This window comes from Lichenostomus cassidix, unplaced genomic scaffold, assembly GCF_008360975.1.
Source record: "Lichenostomus cassidix isolate B80296 unplaced genomic scaffold, HeHo_3.0 HiC_scaffold_851, whole genome shotgun sequence".
NCBI lineage: Eukaryota > Metazoa > Chordata > Aves > Passeriformes > Meliphagidae > Lichenostomus > Lichenostomus cassidix.
This window is the reverse complement of record NW_028147636.1, coordinates 259,527-286,242: the sequence shown is the minus strand read 5'-3', so window position 1 is coordinate 286,242 and position 26,716 is coordinate 259,527. Positions and strand designations below refer to the sequence as shown.

Below are 26,716 nucleotides of genomic sequence, written 5' to 3'. Positions count from 1 at the left end.
GTCCCCAGGCTGTCCCCAGGTGTCCCCAGGTGTCCCCAGGTGTCTCACCGGCTCAGTAGGGCCTGTTGGCATCTTTGGGCCTCTTGAGCTGCACCTTGAGCCTCTTCATGCCGATCTGGAAGCCGTTCATGGCCTGGATGGCTGCCTGAGCGCTCGCCGGGTTGTCAAAGCTCACGAAGCCTGGGGACATCATCGGGGACATTGGGGACATCGTGGGACATTGGGGACATCGTGGAGACATCACAGGGACAGGGTTATGGAGGACATCAGGGGGTGCAGGGGCATGATGGGGACATTGGAGACATGGGAGGGACATCATGGGGACATTTGGGGGACACTGGGGACATTGCGGGACATAGTGGGGACATCGCGGGGACATCGTGGGACATGGTGGGGACATGGCGGGGACATGGTGGGGATATCACGGGGACATGGGGGACATTGGGGACATCATGGGGACATCGTGGGACATTGTGGGGACATTGTGGGGACATCACAGGGACAGTGGGGACATGGCAGGGACATCATGGGGACATTGGGGGTCACTGGGGACATCATGGGGACATTGGGGGAACATGGTGGAGGCATCACAGGGACATCGTGGGACATGGTGGGGCCATTGGGGACATCATGGGGACATTGGGGGACATTGGGGATATCATGGGGACATCACGGGGATATCACAGGGATATCACGGGGACATTGTGGGGACATCATGGGGACATTGGGGGTGATTGGGGACACCGTGGGGTCATCGTGGGGACATTGCGAGGACATCATGGGGACATTTGGGGACATCACGGGGACAGTGGGGACATGGCAGGGACATCATGGGGACATTGGGGGGACATCACGGGGACAGTGGGGACATCGTGGGGTCATCGTGGGGACATTGTGGGACATCATGGGACATGGTGGGGATATGGGAGGGTGTGGGGACATTGGGGACATCATGGGGACGGGGTTATGGGGGACATCAGGAGGTGTAGGGGCATCATGGGGACATTGGGGACATCACGGGGACATTGGGGACATTGTGGGGACACTGTGGGGACATTGGGGACATTGGGGACATCATGGTGACATCGTGGGGACATTGGGGACATCACAGGGACATTGTGGGGACATGGTGGGGACATTGGACACATTGGGGACATTGTGGGGACATTGGGGACATAATGGGGACATTGGGGACATGGTGGGGACATTGTGGGGATATGGGGGATGTGGGGGATATGAGGGCGTGGGGACATTGGGGGGACGTGGGGACATTGGGGACATTGGGGACATTGGGGACATCATGGGGACAACATGGGGACAACATGGGGACATGGCGCGGACATTGGGAACATCATGGGGACCTCATGGGGACATTGTGGGGACATCATGGGGACATGGGGACATTGGGGACATTGGGGGATGTGGAGACATCATGGGGACATGGGGACATTGGGGACATTGGGGACATCATGGGGGTAGGGGACATCAGGGACATCAGGGAATGCTGTCTGTGGCTATGATGTCCCCAAGCCCTGACCATGGCGCTGCCACCGCTGGCCCTGCTGTCCCCTCCATGTCCCCAAATCCCATATCCTATATACCCAATGTTCCCAATGTCCCCAGGGTCCCCAGTACCCCAAATGTCCCTAATGTCCCCAAGATCCCCAATGTTCCCATGTTCCTGTATCCCCATATCCCAATACCCCCAATGTCCCTAATGTCCCCAACGCCCCCAATATTCCCAATGTCCCTAATGTCCCCAACGTCCCCGATGCCCCCAACATCCCTGCTGTCCCCAATGTACCCAACATCCCCAATGTCCCCACTGTCCCCAGTGTCCCCACTGTCCCCATGTCCCTGTGTCCCCATGTCCCCGTGTCCCCAATATCCCCACTGTCCCCATGTTCCCACTGTCCCCATGTCCCCATGTCCCCATGTCCCCAAGTCCCCATGTCCCCACTGTCCCCATGTCCCTGCTGTCCCCATGTCCCCATGTCCCCAAGTCCCCATGTCCCCACTGTCCCCATGTCCCTGCTGTCCCCGTGTCCCCATGTCCCCATGTCCCCCTGTCCCAATGTCCCCATATCCCCATGTCCCCAGTGTCCCCGTGTGTAGATACCCCATATCCTCTATCCCATATCCCAATATCCCCACTGTCCCCATGTTCCCACTGTCCCCATGTCCCCATGTCCCCATGTCCCCATGTCCCCGTGTCCCCATGTCCCCATGTCCCCGTGTCCCCATGTCCCCATATCCCCATGTCCCCATGTCCCCGTGTCCCCATGTCCCCATGTCCCCATATCCCCATGTACCCATGTCCCCGTGTCCCCGTGTCCCCAATGCCCCCACTGTCCCCGTGTCCCCAATGCCCCCACTGTCCCCGTGTCCCCGTGTCCCCGTGTCCCCGTGTCCCTGTCCCCTGTCCCCTGTCGCGGCCGTACCGAAGCACTTGCTCTGGTTGGTGGCTCTGTCCACGAACACCTTGGCGGAGATGACGTTGCCGAAGGGGAGGAACATCTGTAGGATCTCGGTGTCGGCGAACTCCTGGGGCAGGTGGTAGATGAAGATGTTACAGCCCTCGGGGCCTGCGGAGGGAGCGGGGTCACACCTGGGACGGCGTCCCGGAACCCACACGGGACCCCAGCGGGACCTCAAAACCCAAAACGGGACCCCAAAAGCCAAAATAGGACCCCAAACCCAAAATGGGACCCCAGCGGGACCTCAGACTGGAGATGGGATCCCAAAACCCAAAATGGGATCCCAAAATGGACACAGGATCCCGAAACGCACACGGGACCCCAACGGGACCTCAAAACCCAAAATGGGACCCCAAACAGGACACGGGATCCCGAAACCCACATGGGACCCCAGCGGGACCTCGGACGGGACATGGGACCCCAAACGGGACCTCAAACCCACACGGGACCCCAAAACCCAAAATGGGATCCCAAAATGGACACAGGATCCCGGAACCCACACAGGACCCCAGTGGGACCTCAAAACACAAAATGGGATCCCAAAAGGACACGGGATCCCGGAACCCACGCGGGACCCCCAGCAGGACCTCAAAACCCACACGGGACCTCAAAACCCAAAATGGGACCCCCAAATGGGACCTCAGACTGGACATGGGATCCCAAAACCCACACAGGACCCCAGCGGGACCTCAGACTGGAGACGGGACCTCAAAACCCACACGGGACCCCAAATGGGACCTTGGACTGGAGATGGGATCCCAAAACCCAAAATGAGACTCTAAACTGGACATGGGATCCTGAAACCCACACGGGACCCCAACAAGACCTCAAAACCCAAAACGGGACCCCAAAACACAAAATGGGATCCCAAAATGGACAGAGGAACCAGAACCCCAAAAGGGACTCCAAAATGGGACCTCAGACTGGAAACGGGACCCCAAAACCCAAAATGGGATCCCTAAATGGACACGGGACCCCAAAACCCACACGGGACCCCAAATGGGACCTCAGACTGGACATGGGATCTGGAACCCAAAATGGGATCCCAAACAGGACCTCGGACTGGACACGGGATCCCAAAACCCAAAATGAGACCCCAAAACTGACACGGGACCGGAACCCACCATGGGACCCCAAAGCGGGACCCCAAAATGGACACAGGACCCCAAAATGGGACCTCCAAACAGACATGGGACCGGAACCCAAAATGGAACCCCAAATGGGACCCCAAATGGGACACGGGACTGGAAATCAAAATGGGAGCCCAAAAATGGACCCCAAACTGGACACAGGACCAGAACCCAAAATGGACACGGGACCCCAAAATGGGACCCCAAAACTGACATGGGACTGGAACCCAAAAATGGACCCCAAAACTGGACATGAGACCCAGAACCCAAAAATGGACCCCAAAACTGGACATGAGACCCAGAACCCAAAAATGGACCCCAAAACTGGACATGAGACCCAGAACCCAAAACTGGACCCCAAAACTGGACACGGGACCAGAACTCGGGGTGTTTTGGGGGTCCCAGAAAGGATTTTGGGGTGATTTTGGGGGTCCCGAGTGCTCCCAGGGTTTGGGGTTATTGAGGGGGTCCCGGGGGTCTCTCAGGGTGGTCCCAGAAAGGATTTTGGGGTGATTTTGGGGGTCCCGGAGGGTTTTCAGGGGTCCCGGTGGGGTTCTGGGGGTTTTTGGGAAGATCTGGGGTGGTCTTGGGGTGACCTCGGTCCCGGCGGGGTTGTGGGGTTATTGGGGGATCTCGGGGTCTGGGGTCTCAGGGGGTCTCAGGGGTCCTGGGGTTGGGGGATCTCGAGGGGCCTGGGGGCGTGGTTTGGGGTTGTTGGGGAATCTCGGGTCTTGGGGGTCTCGGGGGTCCTCAGGGGGTCTCAGGGGTCTGGAGAGGATCTCAGGGGTCTCTCGGGAGGTCTTGGGGGGTCTCGGGGGGTTTCAGGGGGTCTCAGAGGGTCTCAGGGGGTCACTGGGCATCTCAGGGGTCTCTCAGAGGGTCTCGGGTCTCTCAGGAGGTCTCGAGGGGATCTCAGAGGGTCTTGGGGGTCTCAGGAGGTCTCTCAGGGGCTCAGGGGGTCTCGAGAGGGCCCTGGGGTCTCGGGGATCTCAGGGGGTCACAGGGCTCAGTGGGGATCTCAGGGGGTCACTCGGGGGTCTCAGGGGGTCACTGGGGATCTCAGGGGTCTCTCAGGGGGTCACTCGGGGGTCACTCGGGGGTCTCACCTTCACGCTGCTGCTGCTGCGGGGGGGGCGGGGGGGCGAGCAGGGGTCCCGGGGGGGCGAAGGCAGGGCTGACCAGACCATAGGCGGCTGGGTATGCGGCTGGGGGGACAGGGACACCAGGGACATCAGCTGGGTGGCACCAGGGACACCAGTGACACCATCCCAGTGACACCGGTGACACACCAGTGACACCAGTGACATCATCCCAGTGACACCAGTGACATCATCTGGGTGGTACCAGTGACACCAGTGACACCAGTGACATCATGCCAGTGACACCAGTGACACACCAGTGTCGTCCCAGTGACACCAGTGCCATCATCCCAGTCCATCCCAGTTCATCCCAGTGACACCAGCGACACCATCCCAGTGACACCAGTGACACCAGTGACATCCCAGTCCATCCCAGTGACACACCAGTGACACCAGCGACACCATCCCGGTGACACCAGTGACACCAGTGACACACCAGTGACATCATCCGAGTGGCACCAGCGACACCATCCCAGTGACACTAGTGACACCTCAGTGCCATCCCAGTGACACCAGTGGCACCCCAGTGCCATTCCAGTGACACCAGTGCCATCATCCCAGTCCATCCCAGTTCATCCCAGTGACACCAGGGACACCAGTGACACACCAGTGACATCATCCGAGTGGCACCAGCGACACCATCCCAGTGACACTAGTGACACCTCAGTGCCATCCCAGTGACACCAGTGGCACCCCAGTGCCATCCCAGTCCATCCCAGTCCATCCCAATCCATCCCAGTGACACCCCAGTGCCACCCCAGTGTCCTCCAACACCCTCCCGATACACATCTGGGGGCCACCAGTGTCACCAGGGCCAGCCCAGTGCCCTCCCAGTCCCTTCCAGTGCCATACAACCCATTCCCAGTACCCTCCCAGTCCCTCCCAGTGCCCTCCCAGTGCCATACAACCCCCTCCCAGTCCCTCCCAGTCCCTCCCAGTACCCTCCCAGACCCTCCCAGACCCTCCCAGTCTCTCCCAGTCCCCCCCACCCGCTCCCTTCCGCTCCCAGTCGCCCCAGTTTGCCCAGTACGCACCAGTGTAGTGCTGCATGCCCGCGTACGCCTGCTGCAGGGGATCGCCGGGGGCCGCGGGGCTCTGGGCTGGGGGCACAGGGGGCGTTAGGGGCTGCGCGGGGAAAGGGGGGTCCGGGGAACTCCGGGGGTCGGCTTGTCTGGAGGTTGGAGGGACTCGGGGGGCTCTGGAGGGCTCGGGGGCACCTGGGAAGTGGGGGTTGGGGGATTAGGGGGTCTCGGGGGATCGGGGGCTGGTGGGGCTCGGGGGGCCTGGGGCACCTGGGAAGGGGAGGTCGGGGGTCAGGGGGCACCTCGGGAAGGGGGGTTGGGGGTTCGTCCGGGGCCCGGGGGTAGGGGGCTGGTGGGGCTCGGGGTGTCTGGAGGTCGGGGGACTCGGGGGCTCGGGGGCTCGGGGGCACCTGGAAGGGGGAGGTCGGGGCTCGGGAGGCACCTGGGAAGGTGGGCCTGGGGTTCGGGGGTCGGGGGTCAGGGTCGGGGGCACGTGTGGGAAGGGGTGGGTGGGGGCTTGGGGGTTGGGGAACCCCGGAGGTCGGGAGGGTCGGGGGCTCGGGTGCGCTGGGGGATTGGGGGGTCAGGGGCTCTGGGGGCTCAGGGGGGCTCGGGGGGCACCTGGGAAGGGGGGGTCGGGGGGTTGGGGTTCGGGGGGCTCAGAGGGGCTCCGGGGTCGGGATTCGGGGGGTCAGGGGCTCGGGGGGCTCAGGGGGGCTCAGGTGTCGGGGTTCCGGGGGTTCGGGGGTCAGAGGGTCGCTGGGCACCTGGGAAGGGGGGCACAGCTCCGGCATAGACAGCGTCGGGCGCGGCGGGTCCGGCGGGCTGCGCGGGCACGGGGCTGTAGCCATTGACGCTCAGCGGCGCTGCCATGGCGGGGACGGGGGTGGCAGCCATGGCCGGGGGCGTGCTGGTTCCTGCGGGGACAGCGCTGTCACCGCGGGGGACACCTCCGGGACAGCGCTGTCACCACGGGGGACACCCCCGGGACGTGGGGGACACCCCCGGTACACTGCCATCGCCACCGGGGACACCCCCGGCGCACCAGGGACACCCCCGGGACAGCGCTGTCACTGCGGGGGACACCTCCGGGATGTGGGGGACACCCCCTGGACACCGGAGACATCCCCGGGACAGCGCTGTCACCGCGGGGGACACCTCCGGCATGTGGGGGACAGCACCGGGACACTGCCATCACCACCGGGGACACCCCAGGGACACCAGGGACATCCCCAGGACAGCGCTGTCACCAGCGGGGACAACCCCAGGACACCAGGGACACCGCCGGACAGCGCTGTCACCACTGGGGACACCTTCGGGACACCAGGGACATCGCCGGGACACGGCTGTCACCGCGGGGGACATCTCCGGGATGTAGGGGACACCTCCAGGACACTGCTGCCACCACGGGGGACACCCCCGGGACACTGGAGACAACCCCGCAGCACCAAGGACACCACAAGGGACACCCCCAGGATGGTGGGACATTCCCGGGACACCTCTGTCACCACAGGTGACACCCCCGGGATGTGAGGGACACCACAGGGACATCAGGGACACGCCCAGGATGGGGGAGGACACCCTTGGGGCACTGCCGTCATCACCAGGGACATCCCCGGGACACCAGGGACACCCCCGCGACACTGCCATCACCACAGGGGACACCCCGGGACACCAGGGACATCCCCTGGACACCACTGTCACCACCGGGGACACCTTAGGGACACCGTGGTCACCACAAGGGACACCCTCGGGACACCAGGGACATCCCCGGGACACTGCTGTCACCACGGGGGACATCCCCGGGATGGTGGGGACACCCGCACGACACCGCCATCACCACAGGGGACACCCCGGCACACCCCCGGGATGTGAGGAACACCTCCAGGACACTGCTGCCACCATCGGGGACACTCCTGGGACATCAGGGACATCCCACGGACACCAGGGACATCCCCGGGATGTGAGGGACACCCCCTGGGGCACCACCGTCACACCAGGGGACACTCCTGGGGCACAGGGACACCCCCAGGATGGTGGTGGCACCCCTGGGACACCATGGTCACCACAGGGGACACCCCCAGGACACCATGGTCACCACAGGGGACAGCCCCAGGACACCATGGTCACCACCAGGTCAGGGACACCCAGGGACAGTGGGGACATTCCCAGGGCACCAGGGGCACCCCATGTCCCCTCCCCATTGTCCCCATTGTCCCCATCCCCACTGGGGACACTGGGAACACCACAGCCACCATTGCGAACTCCTGGGACATTGGGGACACCACGGGGACATCAGGGACACCCCTGGGACATTGGGGGCACCAGGAGAACCCAGGAACCTCCAGGGTTGGGTTGTTGTCAGTGGTGTCCCCACATGTCCCATGTCCCATCCTTGCTGTCCCCATCCCATCCGTGGTGTCCCCACGTGTCCCATGTCCCATCCTTGGTGTCCCCCTCCCATCCGTGGTGTCCCCACGTGTCCCATGTCCCATCCATGGTGTCCCCATCCCACCCTTGGTGTCCCAGTCCCGTCCGTGGTGTCCCACCCCTGGTGTCACCACCCCACCCATGGTGTCCCCACCCCATCTCTGGTGTCCCATCTGTGGTGTTCCGCCCCATTGTCCCCATTGTCCCCATTGTCCCCATTCCCACCACACCCCTTCCCATTGTCCCCATTGTCCACATCCCCACCACACCCCCATGTCCCCCCCATTGTCCCTATTATCCTCATTGTCACTATTGTCCCCATCCCCACTGTCCCCATCCCCATTGTGCCCCACGCCCTGTCCCCCAGCCCTGTGCCACTCCCTCCTGCTGTCCCTTCTGTCCCCGCCATCCCTCTGTCCCCTCTGTCCCCTCTCTCCCCTCTGTCCCCGCTGTCCCTGCCATCCCCGCTATCCCCGCTGTCCCCTCTGTCCCCTCTCTCCCCACTGTCCCCACTGTCCCCTCTGTCCCTGCTATCCCCACTATACCCGCTATCCTGGCTATCCCCGCTGTCCCCTCTGTCCCCACTGTCCCGCTGTCCCCTCTGTCCCCAGTGTCCCCGCTGTCCCCATTGCCCCCATGTCCCCTCTGTCCCCACTGTCCCCCATGTCCCCCATGTCCCCACTACCCCCTCTGTCCCCATTGTCCCCCATGTCCCCGCTGTCCCCGCTGTCCCCCATGTCCCCGCTGTCCCGTACCTGAGGAGGGTGGCAGGGGGGTGGCGATGAGCCCGTTGGGGTTGACCGTTCCCATGTGCTGCATCTGGACGGCCATGGTGGCCATGGGGCTGAGGTAGGCCGAGTGCGCGGCCACCAGGGCCGCCTGCTGCTGCATCAGCTGTGGGGACAACGGGGACAGTGGGGACAAAGGGGACAATGGGGACAATGGACAGTGCCACTGCCACCACCCACCACCGCCATGGGGACCAACCCAATGCACCAAAACCCAAGGATATGGAACCATCATCTCCCCAAGGATGTCACCCCAGTGCCACCAGGGCCGCCTGCTGCTGCATCAGCTGTGGGGACAATGGGGACAGTGGGGACAGTGGGGACAGTGGGGACAATGGGGACAACAGGGACCATGGGCACAACTGGGGCAACGGGGACAATGGGGACAGTGGGGACAACAGGGACAATGGGGACAACAGGGACAATGGACAGTGCCACTGCCACCACCCACCACCTCCACCCACCACTACCAACATGGAGAGACCACCCCAGTGCCACCAAAACCCTGGGATATGGAACCCTCATCTCCCCAAGGATGTCACCCAGGGCCACCAGGGCTGCCTGCTGCTGCATCAGCTGTGGGGACAATGGGGACAGTGGGGGTAACAGGGACAATGGGGACAATGGGCACAGCTGGGGCAATGGGGACAATGGGGACAGTGGGGACAATAGGGAAAATGAGGACAATGGGGACAATGGGGACAATGGGGACAACAGGGACAATGGAAACAATGGGGACAAAGGGGACAATGGGCAGAGCCACTGCCACCACCCGCCACCACAATGGGGACCAACCCAGTGTCACCAAAACCCCAGGATATGGAACCATCATCTCCCCAAGGATGTCACCCTGGTGCCACCAGTCCCTCCCAGTCCCTCCCAGTTCCGTACTGCCTGTGTGTAGGCGCTGTAGGCTCCGAACTGGAGGGCGATGGGGCTGAACATGCCCAGCTGACTGGCCACCTGCTGCATCCTCCGCAGCCCTCGCTCCTTCTCCGTGTCCGCAAACTTCACCACCAGGCTGGACGAGGCGCCCTGGGGACATCGCAGGGGTCACTCGGGGTCAGTTGGGGTCACTCAGGGTCACTTGGGGTCAGTCAGAGTCACACTGGGTGGAGACGTGGTGGGAGGGGTGGTGGGGAGGATGGTTGGGGTGTAGTGGGGTGAGGATGATGGGATGGGGTGGGGTGGGATGGGATGGGGTGGGGTGGTGTGGGATGGGGATATGGGGACACTGGGATGGACTGGGACACCTGAGGATGTGGGTATGGGGACACTGGGATGGACTGGGACCTGGGAATGGGGACACTGGGGTGGACTTGGAGCCCAGGAATAGGGATATGGGGACACTGGGATGGACTGGGACACCTGAGGACGTGGGTATGGGGACACTGGGATGGGATGGGACCTGGGAATGGGGACACTGGGGTAGTGTGGGACCTGCAGATGGGGGTGTGGGGACACTGGACTGGGACACCTGGGAACAGGGATATGGGGACACTGGATGGGATGGGACCTGGGAATGGGGACACTGGGTTGGTGGGGGACCTGGGCATGGGGATGTGGGGACACTGGGATGGACTGGGACACCTGGGAATGGGGACATTGGGATGGACTTGGAGCCCAGGAATAGGGATATGGGGACACTGGGATGGACTGGGACTCAGGGATGGGGACACCGGGATGGACTGGGACTCGGGGATGGGGGTGTGGGGACACTGGGATGGACTGGGACACATGAGGATGTGGGTATGGGGACACTGGGATGGGATGGGACCTGGGAATGGGGACACTGGGATGGTCTGGGACTCAGAGATGGGAATATGGGGACACTGGACTGGGACACCTGGGAATGGGGACACTGGGATGGAGTGGGAGCCCAGGGATGGGGATGGCAGGATGGTGGTGGAGGTGACAAGGATGGAGGTGATGAAGATGATGGTGAGGACAAGGGTGGGGATGATGATGGGGACAGTGGTGACGCAGTAACAGGGATGATGAGGATGATGAGGATGATGAGGGGACAGTGAAGGGGACGATAAAGAGGATGATGATGGGGACAGTGGTGACGCAGTAACAGGGATAATGAGGATGATGAGGGGACAGTGAAGGTGACAATGAAGAGGACGATGATGGGGACAATGGTGGCAGCAGTGGTGGGAATGATGGTTGGGCTGTAACGAAGTGAGGAAGACAAGGAAGGAGGTGATGAAGGGGATGGTGGGGGACATGGTGGGGACAGTGGTGAGGATGATGATGGGGTGATGGTGGAGGTGACAGGGGAGGAAGTGATGGTGGGGACAGTGGTGGGGATGAGGAAGGTGATGAAGGGGATGATGATGGGATGATGGTGGAGAGGATGAAGGGGATGGTGAGGATGATGATGGGGTGATGAAGAGGATGATGTTGGGATGATGGTAGAGGTGACAATGAAAGAGAAGATTAAGAGAATGGTGAGGATGATCATGATGGGGACAGTGGTGGGGATGATGATGAGGATGATGGTGGGAGGATGATGAGATGATGGGATGATGGTAGAGGTGACAATGAAAGAAAGGATGAAGAGGATGGTGAGGATGATGATGGGGGTGATGAAGAGGATGATGGACATGATGATGGGATGATGATGGGATGATGGTAGAGGTGACAATGAAAGAGAGGATGAAGGGGATGGTGAGGATGATGATGAGGGTGATGAAGAGGATGATGATGGGATGATGGTGGAGAGGATGAAGGGGATGATGGTAGAGGTGACAATGAAAGACAGGATGAAGAGGATGGTGAGGATGATGGGGGTGCTGAAGAGGATGATGATGGGATGATGGAGAGGATGAAGGGGATGATGATGGAGGCGATGAAGAGGATGATGGGCTGATGGTGGGAGCAGTGCTGGGGATGATGATGGGATGATGATGGAGGTGATGAAGAGGATGATGATGGGATGATGACATGATGATGATGGGATGATGGCGGAGGTGATGAAGAGGATGATGATGGGATGATGACAGGATGATGATGGGATGATGGCAGAGGTGACAGTGAAAGACAGGATGAAGAGGATGGTGAGGGTGATGATGGGGTGATGTTGGGAGGATGATGAGATGATGGGATGATGGTAGAGGTGACAACGAAAGAGAAGATGAAGAGGATGGTGAGGATGATGATGGGGGTGATGAAGAGGATGATGAAGAGGATGATGGAGATGATGATGGGATGATGATGGAATGATGGTAGAGGTGACAATGAAGGAGAGGATGAAGAGGATGGTGAGGATGATGATGGGGTGATGATGGGAGCAGTGCTGAGGATGAGGATGGAGAGGATGAAGGGGATGATGATGGGGACAGTGGTGGGGATGATGATGAGGATGATGATGATGATGATGGGATGATGGTAGAGGTGACAATGAAAGAGGATGAAGGGGATGATGAGGATGATGATGGGGGTGATGAAGAGGATGATGATGGAGGTGATGAAGAGGATGATGATGGGCTGATGGTGGAGAGGATGAAGAAGATGATGGTAGAGGTGATGAAGAGGATGATGAGATGATGATGGATGATGGTAGAGGTGACAATGAAAGAGAGGATGAAGAGGATGGTGAGGATGATGATGGGGATGATGATGGGGATGGTGGAGAGGGGATAACGGGGATGATGAGGATGATGAGGGAATGATGAAGGGGATGATGATGAGGATGATGATGGGGATGACCAAGGGGACAAAGAAGGGGACAATGAAGGACATGATGAGCAGGATGATGGTGGTGACAATGGTGGCATTGAGGGCAATGATGATGAGGAGGATGATGAGGGTCATGCTGGGACTGATGATGGGGACGATGGCAGGGGTGATGATGGGGACAATGAAGGGGACAGTGATGAAGGTGATGATGGGGACAATGAAGGGGACAATGAAGGTGATGATGGGGACAAGGAACGGGGTGGCGATGGGGACATGATAAAGGGGACAATGACAAGGACAATGAAGGGGATGATGATGAGGATGATGAAAGGGATGATGATGAAGATGAAAAAGGTGGCATGAAGGGGACAGTGCTGAAGATGGTGATGGGGATGATGAAGGGGACAATGATGGGGACAATGATGAGGATGACAAAGGTGACATCAAAGGCTGAGGATGATGATGGGGATGCTGAAGGGGATGACAATGATGGGGATGACAAAGGTGACACCAAAGGTGACAACACGGAGGACGGTGATGGGGTTGATGAAGATGATGAAGGAGATGATGAAGGGGACAAGGATGGGGTGACAAAGGTGACACGAAGGTGACAAGGCTGAGGATGGTAATGGGGATGCTGAAGGGGACAATGATGGGGTGACAAAGGTGACAACACTGAGGACAGCGATGAGGATGATGAAGGAGATGATGATGAGGGTGATGATGAGGATGATGAAAGGGACAACGATGAAGATGACAAAGATGACGCAAAGGTGAGAAGGTCGAGGATTGGGATGAGGATGATGAAGGAGATGATGAAGGGGATGATGGGGTGACAATGGTGACCCTGAAGGTGGCACCACCCAGGACGGTGATAGGGATGATGAAGGAGATGATGAAGGGGACAATGACGGGGTGACAAAGGTGACCCCAAAGGTGACAACACCGAGGACAATGATGGGGATGACGATGAAGGGGACAATGACGGGGTGACAAAGGTGACATGAAGGTGACACAGCCAAGGATGGTGATGGGGATGCTGAAGGGGACAAGGATGGGATGCCAAAGGTGACATGAAGGTGACAACAACGAGGACAATGATGGGGATGATGAAGATGATGAAGGAGATGCTGAAGGGGACAATGATGGGGATGCCGAAGGTGACACGAAGGTGACACCACCAAGGACAGTCCCTCACCGGCAGCGTGCGGCTCCCGTGCAGGGCGGCGATGGCAGCCTGAGCCTCCGCGTGGCTCTGGAACTTGACGAAGGCGCAGCCTGGGGACATCGGGGCCATGGTGGGTCCAGGGTGTCCCCAGGGTGTCCCCAGGGTGTCCCCAGGGTGTCCCCAGGGTGTCCCCAGGGAGTCCCCAGGGAGTCCCCAGGGTGTCCACAGCACCCCCATCACCCCATGGACCTCCTCCAGCTGCCCCACCACCCCCCTAAACCCCATCCCTGCTGTGTTTCCCCCCTAAATCACATCCCTGCCATGTTTCCACCCCAAACCCCATTCCTGCCACATTTCTGCCCCTAAATCCTATCCCTGATGTGTTTCCACCTCTAAACCCCATCCCTGCCATATTTCCCCCCTAAATTCCATCTCTGCCTCACTTCTGCCCCTAAATCCCATTTCTACCATACTTCTGCCCCTAAATCCCATCCCTGCCATGTCTCCACTCCTAAATCCCGTCCCTGCCTCATTTCCTCCCTCAACCCCATCCCTGCCATGATTCCACCCCACAAACCCAATCCCTGCCATGTTTCCACCCCTAAATCCCATCCCAGCCACATTTCCCCCATAAATCCCATCCCAGCCACATTTCCCCCCTAAATCCCATCCCTGCCATGATTCTACCCCAAACCCCATCCCAGTCACATTTCTGCCCCTAAATCCCAACCCATCCACATTTCCACCCCTAAACCCAATCCCTGCCCCACAGATCTCCCTGTCCCCACCCCAGGGACCCCCGTGGGACCCCCCAGAGCCCTGCAGGTCCCCTGCCAGCCCCGGGTGTCCCCAGGGGTGTCCCCACCTTTGCTGGTGCCATCGGGGCCGCGCAGCACCGTGCACTCGTCGATGGTGCCAAAAGGTTCGAACATCTTGCGCACATCCTCGTCTGCCTGCTGCTTGCTCAGCATCCCCACAAACAGCTTCCGGTCCTCTGCGGGGACACCGCGGTGGCATGGGGACAGGGCATGGGGACATGGGCACGGGGACACCAGGGTGGCGTCAGGAGAGGGCATGGGGACACCGAGACGGCATTGGGACAGGGCAGGAGGACACCAGGGTGGCATCAGGACAGGGCATGGGGACACTGTGGGTAGCACTGGGACAGGCCAGGGGGACATGAGCACAGGGACACTGCGGTGGCATGGGGACAGGGCATGGGGACATGGTCACAGGGACACCGTGGTGTCATCGGGACAGGGCATGGGGACACCATGGTGGCATGGGGAAAGGGCACAGGGATACCATGGTGGCATCGGGACAGGGCATGGGGACACCGCGGTGGCATTGGGACAGGGCATGGGGACACCATGGTGGCATCGGGACAGGGCAGGGGGACACCATGGGTGGCATCAGGACAGGGCACAGGGACACCATGGGTGGCATCAGGACAGGGCATGGGGACATGAGCACAGGGACACTGCGGTGGCATGGGGAAAGGGCGTGGGGACATGGTCACAGGGACACCGTGGTGTCATCGGGACAGGGCACGGGGACACCGTGGTGGCATTGGGACAGGGCATGGGGACACCATGGGTGGCATCAGGACAGGGCATGGGGACACCATGGGTGGCATCAGGACAGGGCATGGGGACACTGAGGTGGCATCGGGACAGGGCACGGAGACATGGGCACGGGGACACTGCGGTGGCATCGGGACAGGGCATGGGGACACCACGATGGTATCAGGACAGGGCATGGGAACACCGCAGTGACAGCGGGACAGGGCACAGGGACATGGGCACAGGGTCACCGCAGTGTCATCGGGACAGGGCAGGGGGACACAGGCACAGGGACAATGCGGTGGCATTGGGACAGGGCATGGGGATGCCATGGGTGGCATTGGGACAGGGCATGGGGACATCGTGGTGGCATCGGGACAGGGCATGGGGACACCGCAGTGGCATCGGGACAGGGCATGGGGACACGGGCACAGGGACACCATGGTGGCATTGGGACAGGGCACAGGGACATGGGCACGGGTACACCATGGGTGGCATCAGGACAGGGCATGGGGACACCGCAGTGGCATGGGGACAGGCATGGGGACACCACGGTGGCATCAGGACAGGGCATGGGGACACCACGGTGGCATTGGGAAAGGGCACGGGGACACCGTGGGTGGCATGGGGAAAGGGCACAGGGACACTGCAGTGGCATTGGGACAGGGCATGGGGACACCGAGATGGCATCGGGACAGGGCATGGGGACACTGTGGGTGGCACTGGGACAGGGCATGGGGACATGGGCGCAGGGACACTGCGGTGGTATTGGGACAGGGCGTGGGGACACTGCAGCGACATGGGAAAAGGGCATGGGGACACGGGCATGGAGACAGTGCGGGTGACATCAGACACAGGCGTGGGGACAGTGTGGGTGGCACCAGGACTGGGGCACGGGGACACCACGGGTGGCATCGGGACAGGGCACCGGGACACAGGCATGGAGACACTGTGGGTGGCATCAGGACATAGGCGTGGGGACATTCAGGTGGCATTGGACATGGGCATGGGGACAGCAAGGGTGGCACCGGGACACAGGCATGGGGACAGCGTGGGTGGCACCGGGACACGGGCAGGGACACTATGGGTGGCACTGGGACACGGGCATGGGGACACCAGCACTGGGACACAACGGCTGGCACCTGGACACAGGCATGGGGACAGTGTGGGTGGCACCAGGACACGGGCACAGTGACACCAGCATGGGGACACCGGGACACTGGCACAGGGACACTATGGTTGGCACAGGGACACCAGCATGGGGACATTGACATGGGGACACTGCGGATGGCACCGGTGTGAGGACACCAGCACAGGGACAGTGTGTGTGACACTGGGACACGAGTGTGGGGGCACCGGCATGGGGACATTGACACGGGGACACTGGTGTGGGGACACCATGGCTGGCACCAGGACGCTGGCACAGGGACAGTGGCACAGGGACACTGCAGGTGGCACCAGCACACAGGCATGGGAACAGTGCGGCTGGCATGGGGACACCGGCATGGGGACACCAGTGTAGGGACAGTGGAGTGGGGACACCACAAGTGGCACTGGGACACCAGTGAGGGGACACCAGCAAGAGCACACCACAGGTGGCACTGGGACACTGGCATGGGGACACCAGAGTAGGGACAGTGGCGTGGGAACACCATGAGTGACAGTGGGACACCAGTGAGGGGACACCACCATGGGGACACCACAAGTGGCACAGGGACACTGGCATGGGGACACCACAGGTGGTACTGGGACACCAGTGAGGGGACACCAGCATGGGGACACCGCAGGTGGCACTGGGACACTGGCATGGGGACACTGCCACACGGAGGGCTGGGACACCGCCAGGAAGGCTCGAGTGGGGTGTGAGGATATTGGGGTGATGGGGACACCGGGATGTGGTGGGACACAGGGATGGGGACACTGGGATGGACTGGGACCTGGGGATGGGGATATGGGGACACTGGGATGGACTGGGACCTGGGGATGGGGACACTGGGGTGGGGACCTCTGGGGATGGGGATGTGGGGACACTGGGATGGGATGGGGATGCTGGGATTGGTTGGGACCCCTGGAAAAGGGGATATGGGGACATCGGGATGGGCTGGGTTGGGACCCCCAGGAATGGGAATATGGGGACACTGGGATGGACTGGGACGTGGAGATGGGGACACTGGGGTGGTATGGGACCTGGAGATGGGGACATGGGGACACTGAGATGGACTGGGACCTGGAGATGGGGACACTGGGGTGGGGACCTCTGGGAATGGGGATGTGGGGACACTGGGATGGGCTGGGACCTGGGGATGGGGACACTGGGGACACTGGGCTGGCAACCTCTGGGAATGAGGATATGGGGACATGGGGACACTGGGATGGACTGGGACCTGGGGATGGGGACACTGGGGTGGGGACCTCTGGGGATGGGGACACTGGGGACACTGGGATGGCAACCTCTGGGAATGGGGATATGGGGACATGGGGACACTGTGATGGACTGGGATGGGATGGGATGGGAATATGGGGACACTGGGATGAGTTGGGAACACTGGTATGGGATGGGATCCCTGGAAAAGGGGATATGGGGACACTGGGATGGACTGGGACCTGGGGATGGGGACACTGGGGACACTGGGATGGGGATGGGGGGGACACTGGGAATGGGGACCCCCAGGGTGGGGACCCCTGACCTGCACTGGGGACACTGGGACAGACTGGGACCCCCGGGAATGGGGACAAGGGGTGGAGACCCCTGACCCACACTGGGGACACTGGGATCGGGAATCTGGTGACAACTCCCGGGGAACAAGGACATGGTGGGGTTGGGGACAGCGCTGGGGACTCCCCGCCTTGGGGACACCCACCTTGAGGTGGGGACAGACCTGGGGTGGCCTTGGGGGGTCTCATATTAGGGGGGTGGCCCTGGGGTGACTTGGGGACACGGGGTCAGGACAGGTTGTCCGGGGTCTTGGGGGCGTCTGGGATGTGGGGTGTTTTTGGGATGTTTTTATGACGTTTCGGGGTGTTTTTGGGTCTTTTGGGGTGATCTTGGGGTGTTTTGGGGTGTTTGGGGTGTCTTTGGAGTGTTTTTGGAATGGCCTTGGGGTGGTCTGGGGAAACTTAGGTGTTTTTGGGGTGGTTTTGGGGATTTTGGGATGTTTTGGGGTGTTTTGGGGTATTTTTGGGATTTTTGGGATGTTTTGAGGGTGTTTTTGGGATGAATTTGGGAAGTGTTTTGGGGTGGTTTTGGGGTTTTTTGGGGGGGGCGGTACCTCCTCGGCTCTCACTGTCCGCTGGCTTCACCTGGATGGGTCTGTTCATCTGGGGGGGACACAGAGGGGGGGGCTGGGGACACTGAGACCCCCCGAGACCCCCGGACGCCGAGACCCCCGAGACCCGACCCCGAGACCCCCCGGGACCCCCCGGGACCCTCTGAGACCCTCTGAGACCCCCCGGAACCCCCCGAGACCTCCCGAGACCCCCCGGGACCCCCAGCCCACCCCACACCTCCCCCCAAAGATGCTCCGGTCGCCATGGCAACGCCGGCCCTGCATCCCGTTACCTAGCAACGGGAGGCGCTGCCGTGGGGGGGGGAGGGGGGGCCCGAGAGGGGGCTCGTTAATGAGCTCCCCTCCCCCCCCCGTTAATTAGGGGGGGATGAAGCCTCCCCCTCCCCCCCTCACCCCCCCACGCCCCCCGGAACCCCCAAAGGAACGGGGCGGGGGGGAGGGGAGGGGGAGGGCGCAGATGCGCGGTTGCCATGGCAACGGCCGGCTGCTCTCCATGGCAACCGCCCACTCATCCCCAATTTACCCATCGCCGTTGCCCGGCAACGCCGCTGACGTCATCAGCGCTCGCGATAAACAATGACGGGGATGGGGAGGGGCGGACGGGGGGGGGAGGGATGGAAATTTGGGGAGGGGGAGACCCCCCCGGGGCTGGGGAGACCCCAGACCCCTCCGCACCCCTCGGGGAAAGGGGGGGCGATGGCTCGGGGTGGTTTTTGGGTGGATTTCGGGGGGATTTGGGGTGATTTTGGGGTGGTTTGTGCGGCGGGGGGGCGCGGGGGGGCGGGTCCATCCCCGGGTGACCCCGAGCCGCTCCGAGCCTCTCCTTTCGCCGCCGAAAGCGAATTTGGCCCCCCCGACCCCCCCCCGGGCCCAGATGGTGCTGGAAATGCCCCCCGGGGGGGTTAATCCCCCCTAATCCCCTCCCCCCCCCGCGCTGGATCAGGCTGGGGGGGCGGGAAGGGGGGTGGGAGATAAAAAACCCCAAATTCCACCCCAAAAGCAGCTCCGGGGGTTCCCTTTGGGGACAGCGCAGCGCTGGGGGGTGGGGAAGGGGTGACGCCCCCTCCCCAAATTCCCAACCCCCCCTGAGCCCCGCGGGGGCAGCTGGTGGGGGAGGGGCTGCCCCTAATCCTGACCCCCCCCCGCCCCTAAATCCCCCCCGGGATTTGCGGCCCCAAAATCCTGGGATTATCCCGGCGAAGCCCCAAATCCCCCCCGGGCCTGGCGGGACACGCGCGGAGAGCGGGGGGGGGAGAGGAGACCCCCCAAAAATCACCCCGGGACCCCCGGATTGTGCCCCAAATCATCCTGGGACCCCCAATGAAACCCCAAATAACACAGGGACCCCCGAATTGTGCCCCAAATCATCATGGGATCCCCAGTGAAACCCCAAATAACACAGGGACCCCAGAAACTGCCCCCCAAATCACCCCAGGACCCCCGAATTGCGCCCCAAATCACCCAGGGACCCCCAAAGTGCAAACCAAATCACCCCGCGACCCCCAAATTGCTCCACATCCCTCTCTCGGGACCCCCAAACTGCTCCCCAGATCACGCTGGGACCCCCGAATTGCACCCCAAATCACCTCTGGACCCCCAAATTGTAAACCAAATCACCCTGGGACCCTCAATGAAACCCCAAATCACACCGGGACCCCCAAATTACTCCACATCCCTCTCTCGGGACCCCCAAACTACGCCCTAAATCACCTCGGGACCCCCAAATTGTAAACCAAATCAGCTTGGGACCCCCGAATTTCTCCCCAGATCACCCCGGGATCCCCAAACTGCACCCCAAACCATCCCGAGACCCCGAATTTCCCCCAAATCACCCTGGGACCCCCGAATTGCACCCCAAACCACCCTGAGACCCCCAAACTGCACCCATCCCAAACCCGGGACCCCCAAACTGCACCCCAAACCGCCCCGGGACCCCCAAAGAAACCCCAAATCCCCCCAAAATCAAGGTGAGGGAGGGGATGGGAGGTGCGACCCCTCCCCAAAATCCAGTATTTGGGGTGGGGGGCACCCCAGACCCTCAAACTGCCCCCTCATTTGCATCTCCCCCTCCCCAATTCCCGGCTTTGTTGTCTCAATGCCTCATTAGCGCGCGGCCCTCATTAGCGGCGCTAATTAACCACCTCGCAGATGGTTGGGGCCGCGCCCCCCACCCCAAATAATGACCCCCCGGAGTGGGTTTTGGGGGGTCCCGAAAAGGGGTGGGGGGTTAGGGTGAGGGTGATTTTGGGGGTTAAAGGTGATTTTTTGGGGAGTTTGAAGGTGATTGTTGGGGTTTGAGGATGATTTTTGGGGGATTTAGGGTCATTTTGGGGGTTTGAGGATGATTTTTGGGGTTTTGAAGGTGATTTTTGGGGTTTAAGGGTCATTTTAGGGAGTTTGAAGGTGATTTTTTGGGGTTTGAGGATGTTTTTGGGGGGGTTTAAGGTGATTTTTGGGGAGTTTGAAGGTGATTTTTTGGGGTTTTGAAGGTGATTTTTGGGGTTTGAGGGTCATTTTTTGGGGAGTTTGAAGGTGATTTTTGGGGTTTGAGGATGATTTTTGGGGGTTTTAAGGTGATTTTTGGGGGATTGAGGGTCATTTTTTGGGGTTTGAAGGTGATTTTTGGGGGATTGAGGGTCATTTTTTGGGGTTGAGGATGATTTTTGGGGGTTTTGAGGGTGATTTTGGGGAGTTTGAAGGTGATTTTTGGGGGATTTAGGGTGATTTTGGGGGGATTGAGGGTAATTTTTTGGGGTTTGAGGGTGATTTTTGGGGTTTGAGGGTGATTTTTTGGGGTTTGAAAGTGATTTTGGGGGTTTAAGGGTAATTTTTGGGGGTTTAACGGTGTTTCTTAGGGGTTTAATGGTGATTTTTAGGGGTTTATAGGTGATTTTTAGGGGTTTCAGAGCAATTTTTAGAGTTATAAGGGTCGTTTTTGGGTGTTTAACAGTGATTTTTAGGGATTTAACAGCGATTTTTATAGGTTTAACAGCGATTTTTATAGGTTTAATGGTATTTTTTTGGGGTTTCCCGGCTGTGGGGGATCCCGGGTGGGTTTTGGGGTTTTTCTCTGTCCCCCACTCACCCCCGGCAGGGTTTTCTGCTCGTGCAGGGCGCTCTGAGCCTTCAGGGCCGACTCGCGGGCGCAGTAGGTCAGGAAGGCGCATCCTAAAGGGAAAAGGGGTCAGAGTGGGGCTGGTGGCTTGTGGGGTCACGGGGGGGAGACCCCGGGGGGACACAGAGGGTCTGGAGTGACCAGGGTGCCCCGAAAGGAGCCAAACCCCACAGAGAGCCCCACAGACCCCACAGAGTATCCACGGCCCCATAGACCCCACAGAGAGCACTCATGGTCCCATAGACCCCACAGAGAACTCACGGCCCTATAGACCCCACAGAGAGCATCCATGGCCCCACAGAGAGCACTCATGGTCCTATAGACCCCACAGAGAGCATCCATGGCCCCACAGAGAGCACTCATGGTCCTATAGACCCCACAGAGAGCCCCACAGACCCCACAGAGAGCACCCATGGTCCTATAGACCCCACAGAGAACTCACGGCCCTATAGACCCCACAGAGAACTCACGGCCCGATAGAACCCACAGAAAGCATCCATGGTCCTATAGACCCCACAGAGAGCATCCACGGCCCTATAGACCCCATAGAGAGCTCTCATGGTCCTACAGAACCCACAGAGAGCACTCATGGTCCTATAAACCCCACAGAGAGCACTCACGGCCCCATAGACCCCACAGAGAGCATTCATGGTCCTACAGACCCCACAGAGAGCGTCCACAGCCCCATAGACCCCAAATCGCCCTATAGATCTCAAATTCCCCTATAGACCCCAAATTGCCCCCTTAGATCCCAAATCCTCCCACAGACCCCAAATCCTCCCTACAGACCCCAAACCGCCTTTAGGCCCCAGACCCCAAATAGGCCGCAGACCCCAAATAGGCCGCAGACCCCAAATAGATCCCAGAATCCCCAAAGCCCCTAAACCCCAAATAAATCCCAAACCCCAAATAGATCCCAGACCCTAATTAACCTCCAGACCCCAAATAGGCCCCAAACCCCAAATAGATCCCAAACCCCAAATAGATCCCAGAACCCCCAAACCCCCAGACCCCCCATTTTGGGGCAGTGACCCCCCAAAGGCCCTTCATCCCTTCCCCCCATCCCCCAAAACCCCACACGGGGGTCCCCAAAATCCCCTGGGCTGTGGGGTCAGCACTGCCCAGAGCCCTGAGAGACCTCAGGACCCTCTGAGAGACCCCAAACCCTTTGGGGATCCCCAAAAGCCTCTGGGGAACCCCAAATCCCTCTGGTAACCCCCAAAACCCTTTGGGAAACCCCAAAAACCCTTTGGGAAGCCCCAAAACCCTTTGGGAAACCCCAAAACCCTTTGGGAAACCCCAAAACCCTTTGGGAAACCCAAAACCCCCAGCCGTGGGGTACAGCCAGAGCAGGGGTTTGGGGGTTCAGGGACACCCCGGGTTTGGGGTTGGGGACACCTTGGGGACACCTTGGGGACACCTTGGGGACACCTCCACAGGGCCTGTGACACCCAGGGGTGACACTGCCAGCTGTGACACCCCAAAACCGGGAGCGACACCCCGAAACTGGGAAAAGCACCCAAAACAGCACCCCAAAACTGGGAACAACACCCCAAAACTGGGAACAACACCCCAAAACAACACCTGGCACCCCGAATCAACACCCTGACACCCCAAAATGGAGCCTGATACCCCAAATCCAGACACAGCACCCCAAATCAACACCCTGACACCCCAAATCAACACCCTGACACCTTAAAACAACACCTGGCACCCCAAAACTGGGAACAACACCCCAAAACAACACCCTGACACCCCAAAATGGAACCTGATGCCCCAAATCCAGGCACAGCACCCCGAATCAACACCCTGACACACCAAAACTGGGAACAACACCCCAAATCAACACCTGGCACCCCAAAATGGAACCTGACGCCCCAAATCCGGACACAGCATCCTGAATCAACACCCTGACACCCGAACACAACACCCTGACACCTTAAAACAACACCTGGCACCCCAAAACTGGGAACAACACCCCGAAATCGGGCACAACACCCCAAAACAACACCCGGACACCCCCAGGGAGCCCCAGCCACCCCCACGGGGTGACCACGTGACACCCACTGTGACACCCGACGTCCACCGGACACAACCGCAATCCCACAGCCCACGGCCCAGCACAGCTGCCAGGACCCCCAACACCCCAAGAACACCCCAAGAACACCCCAACACGGGGTACTCGGGCTGGCCGGGGGGGCTGGGGCTGTTCCTGGTGCCTCCAGCTGTTCCCAGTGTTCCCAGTGTTCCCAGTATTCCCAGTGATCCCAGTTCCCAGGGCTGTTCCCAGTTCCCTGCGGCTGTAGGTTGAGCTGTGGGTGTTGCTCAAGGCCTTTGGCTGTTCCTAGGGCTGTTCCCAGTATGCTCGGTTGTACCCAGGGCTGTTCCTGGTACCAGGGCCTGGACTGGGGCTGTTCCCAGTGCTCTCGGTTGTACTGGGGGCTGTTCCTGGGGCTGTTCCTGGGGCTGTTCCTGGTACCAGGGCCTGTTCCTAAGGCTGTTCCCAGTACTGGGGGCTGTTCCTGGATAAGGCTGTTCCTAGGGCTGTTCCTACGGCTGTTCCTGGCACTGTGGCCTGTTCCTAGGGCTGTTCCTAGGGCTGTTCCTGGGGCTGTTCCTAGTGGCTCCGGTTGTACCTGGGGCTGTTTCCAGTACCAGGGCCTGCTCCTAGGGCTGTTCCTAGTACTGGGAGCCGTTCCCGGGGCTGTTCCTAGTGGCTCCGGTTGTACCTGGGGCTGTTTCCGATACCGTGGCCTGTTCCTAGGGCTGTTTCTAAGGCTGTTCCTAGGGCTGTTCCTGCTGCCCTCAGTTGTACCCAGGGCTGTTCCTAGGGCTGTTCCCAGTGGCTCCAGTTGTACCTGGGGCTGTACTGGGGCTGTTCCCAATTTCCCTGAGGCTATTCCAGGTCCCCAGGGCTGTACTGGGGCTGTTCCTGGTGTCCCCAGCTGTCCCCAGGGCTGTACTGGGGCTGTTCCCACCACCAGAGGCCACATCACGAGGCTGCTCCTGGTGACAGTGACTGTTCCCACTACCGGGAGCCGTTCCTGGTACCAAAGGAGCTGTTCCTGGTACCGGGAGCCATTCCTGGGGCTGTTCCTGGAGCTAGGAGTTGTTCCCAGTACCGGCAGCCATTCCCAGTCCCAGATCCCAGTACCAGGAGCCGTTCCCAGTACCGGGAGCCGTTCCCAGTCCCGGGTACCCCAGCCCGGGGCTGTTCCCGGTACCGGGGCTGTGTCACGGGGCCATTCCCGGCGCTGGGAGCTGTTCCCGGTACCGGGAGCTGTTCCTGGTGCTGGAGGCCGCTGCACGGGGCTGCTCCCGGTACCGGGGCTGTGTCCCGGGGCTGTTCCCGGTACCGGGAGCTGTTCCCAGCGCCATGGGCCACTCCCGGTACCGGGGGCTGTGTCCCGGGGCTGATCCCGGGGCTGGGAGCTGCTCCTGGCGCTGACAGCCACATCACGAAGCCCCTCCCGGTACCGGGGGCAGCTCCCGGTGCCAGGGGTCACATCCCAGGGCTGGTCTCGGTACCGGAAGCCATATTCCGGGGCTATTCCTGGTACCACGGGCCGCTCCCGGTACCGGGGGCCACATCCCGGGGCTTATCCCGGCATCCAGGGCCACTCCCGGTACCGGGGGCTGCATCCCCGGGCTGTTCCCGGTACCACGGGCCGGATCGCGGGGCTATTCCCTGTACCGGGAACTGTTCCCGGTACCGTGGGCCGGATTCGGGGGCTGATCCCGGTATCTGGGGCTGTTCCCGGTACCGTGGGCCGGATCCCGGGGCCCTTCCCGGTTCTGGGAGCTGTTCGTGGTACCGCGGGCCACATCACGAGGCTATTCCCGGTGGCGGGGGCTGAATCCCGGGGTTGATCCCGGTATCTGAGGCCATTCCCGGTAACGGGGGCTGAATCCCGGGGCTGATCCCTGTACCAGGAGCTGTTCCCGGTACCGGGGGTTGAATCCCGGGGCTGATCCCGATATCTGGGGCCATTCCCGGTAACGGGGGCTGAATCCCGGAGCTATTCACCGTACCAGGAGCTGTTCCCGGTACCGAGGGCCACATCGCGGGGCTGATCCCGGTATCCGAGGCCATTCCCGGTACCGGGGACTGAATCTCGGGACTATTCACCATACTAGGAGCTGTTCCCGGTACCGAGGGCCACATCCCGCGGCCGTCCCCACATCCCCGTGCCCCGCACCCATCCCCGCTGCCCATTCCTATTCCCATTCCCGTTTCCCGTTCCCATTCCCGGTCCCCATTCCCGGTTCCCGGTCCCGTACCTTTGTGCATGCCGGTGTACTTGTCCTTGATGACGGTGAGCTCGTAGATCTTGCCGAACTGCTCGAAGATGGGTTTCAGGTCCTTCTCCTCCAGGTGCCGCGGGATTTGCCCCACGAAGAGTTTGATGGCGTCGGGCTCCTTCATGGGGCCGCCGGGGGCTCCCCGCGCCCCGGGGCCGCTCCCGCTCGCCGCTATCCCCGCCCGGCCTCGGCTCCCGCTGCTCCCGGCGGTGCCCGGCGGCCCGGCGCACACAAAGGACGAGGCGGCCCCGGGGCTCGGCTCGGCTCCGGGGACGGGGCGCGGCGGGGCGGGGGCAGCTCTGCCCGGGGGGCGGCGCTCCCGGCGCTCCCGGTGCGGCCCGGCCGTTTCCCGGCCGCCGCTGCCCGAAATCGCGGCGGATGGCTCGGGGAGGGTGCCGGTACCGGGCGGGGGCGGGGGGAGCTCAAGGGCCGGTTCGGTCCATCGGCTCCGCCGGAGCCCCGGTGCTGGCCGAGCCCCCCCGCCCTGCCGCTGGGGTAGCGGTACCGGATACCGGGGAGCGGGTACGGGATAGCGGATCGGCACCGGGATCGGCACCGGGAGAAGCTTTTCTTCCCCGGTTGGGGCAGCCCCGCCCCGCCCCGCCCGGTGCT

The 26,716-nt window shown here is 61.1% G+C and overlaps 1 protein-coding gene across 2 annotated transcripts; it reads right to left on the bottom strand.

Moving 5' to 3' along the window:
• Positions 1–26,716, bottom strand: LOC146421025 (CUGBP Elav-like family member 3). Of its 2 annotated transcripts, none has more exons than XM_085047748.1 (12): positions 26,084–26,716; positions 21,773–21,855; positions 18,670–18,718; positions 14,704–14,832; positions 13,869–13,948; positions 9,878–10,021; positions 8,954–9,092; positions 6,536–6,685; positions 5,781–5,846; positions 4,714–4,812; positions 2,442–2,585; positions 1–180 (listed from the first exon to the last, which is right to left on the bottom strand). In XM_085047748.1, the coding sequence occupies exons 1-12, from the start codon at positions 26,226–26,228 to the stop codon at positions 53–55; spliced, it is 1,356 nt and encodes a 451-aa protein (XP_084903874.1). In that variant the 5' UTR covers positions 26,229–26,716; the 3' UTR covers positions 1–52. The 2 variants fall into 2 exon arrangements, with proteins under 2 accessions (XP_084903874.1, XP_084903875.1); XM_085047749.1 differs by having other exon boundaries at positions 23–180; positions 2,442–2,544.

Coding starts and splice junctions, on each gene's coding strand:
- LOC146421025 (XM_085047748.1), bottom strand. CDS start 26,228: ATGAAGGAGCCCGACGCCATCAAACTCTTCGTGGGGCAAATCCCGCGG. Junction 9,093..9,877: donor ACAGCGCCTACACACAGGCA/GTACGGAACTGG, acceptor TTGTCCCCACAG/CTGATGCAGCAGCAGGCGGC. Junction 6,686..8,953: donor CCCCCTGCCACCCTCCTCAG/GTACGGGACAGC, acceptor CTGTCCCCGCAG/GAACCAGCACGCCCCCGGCC.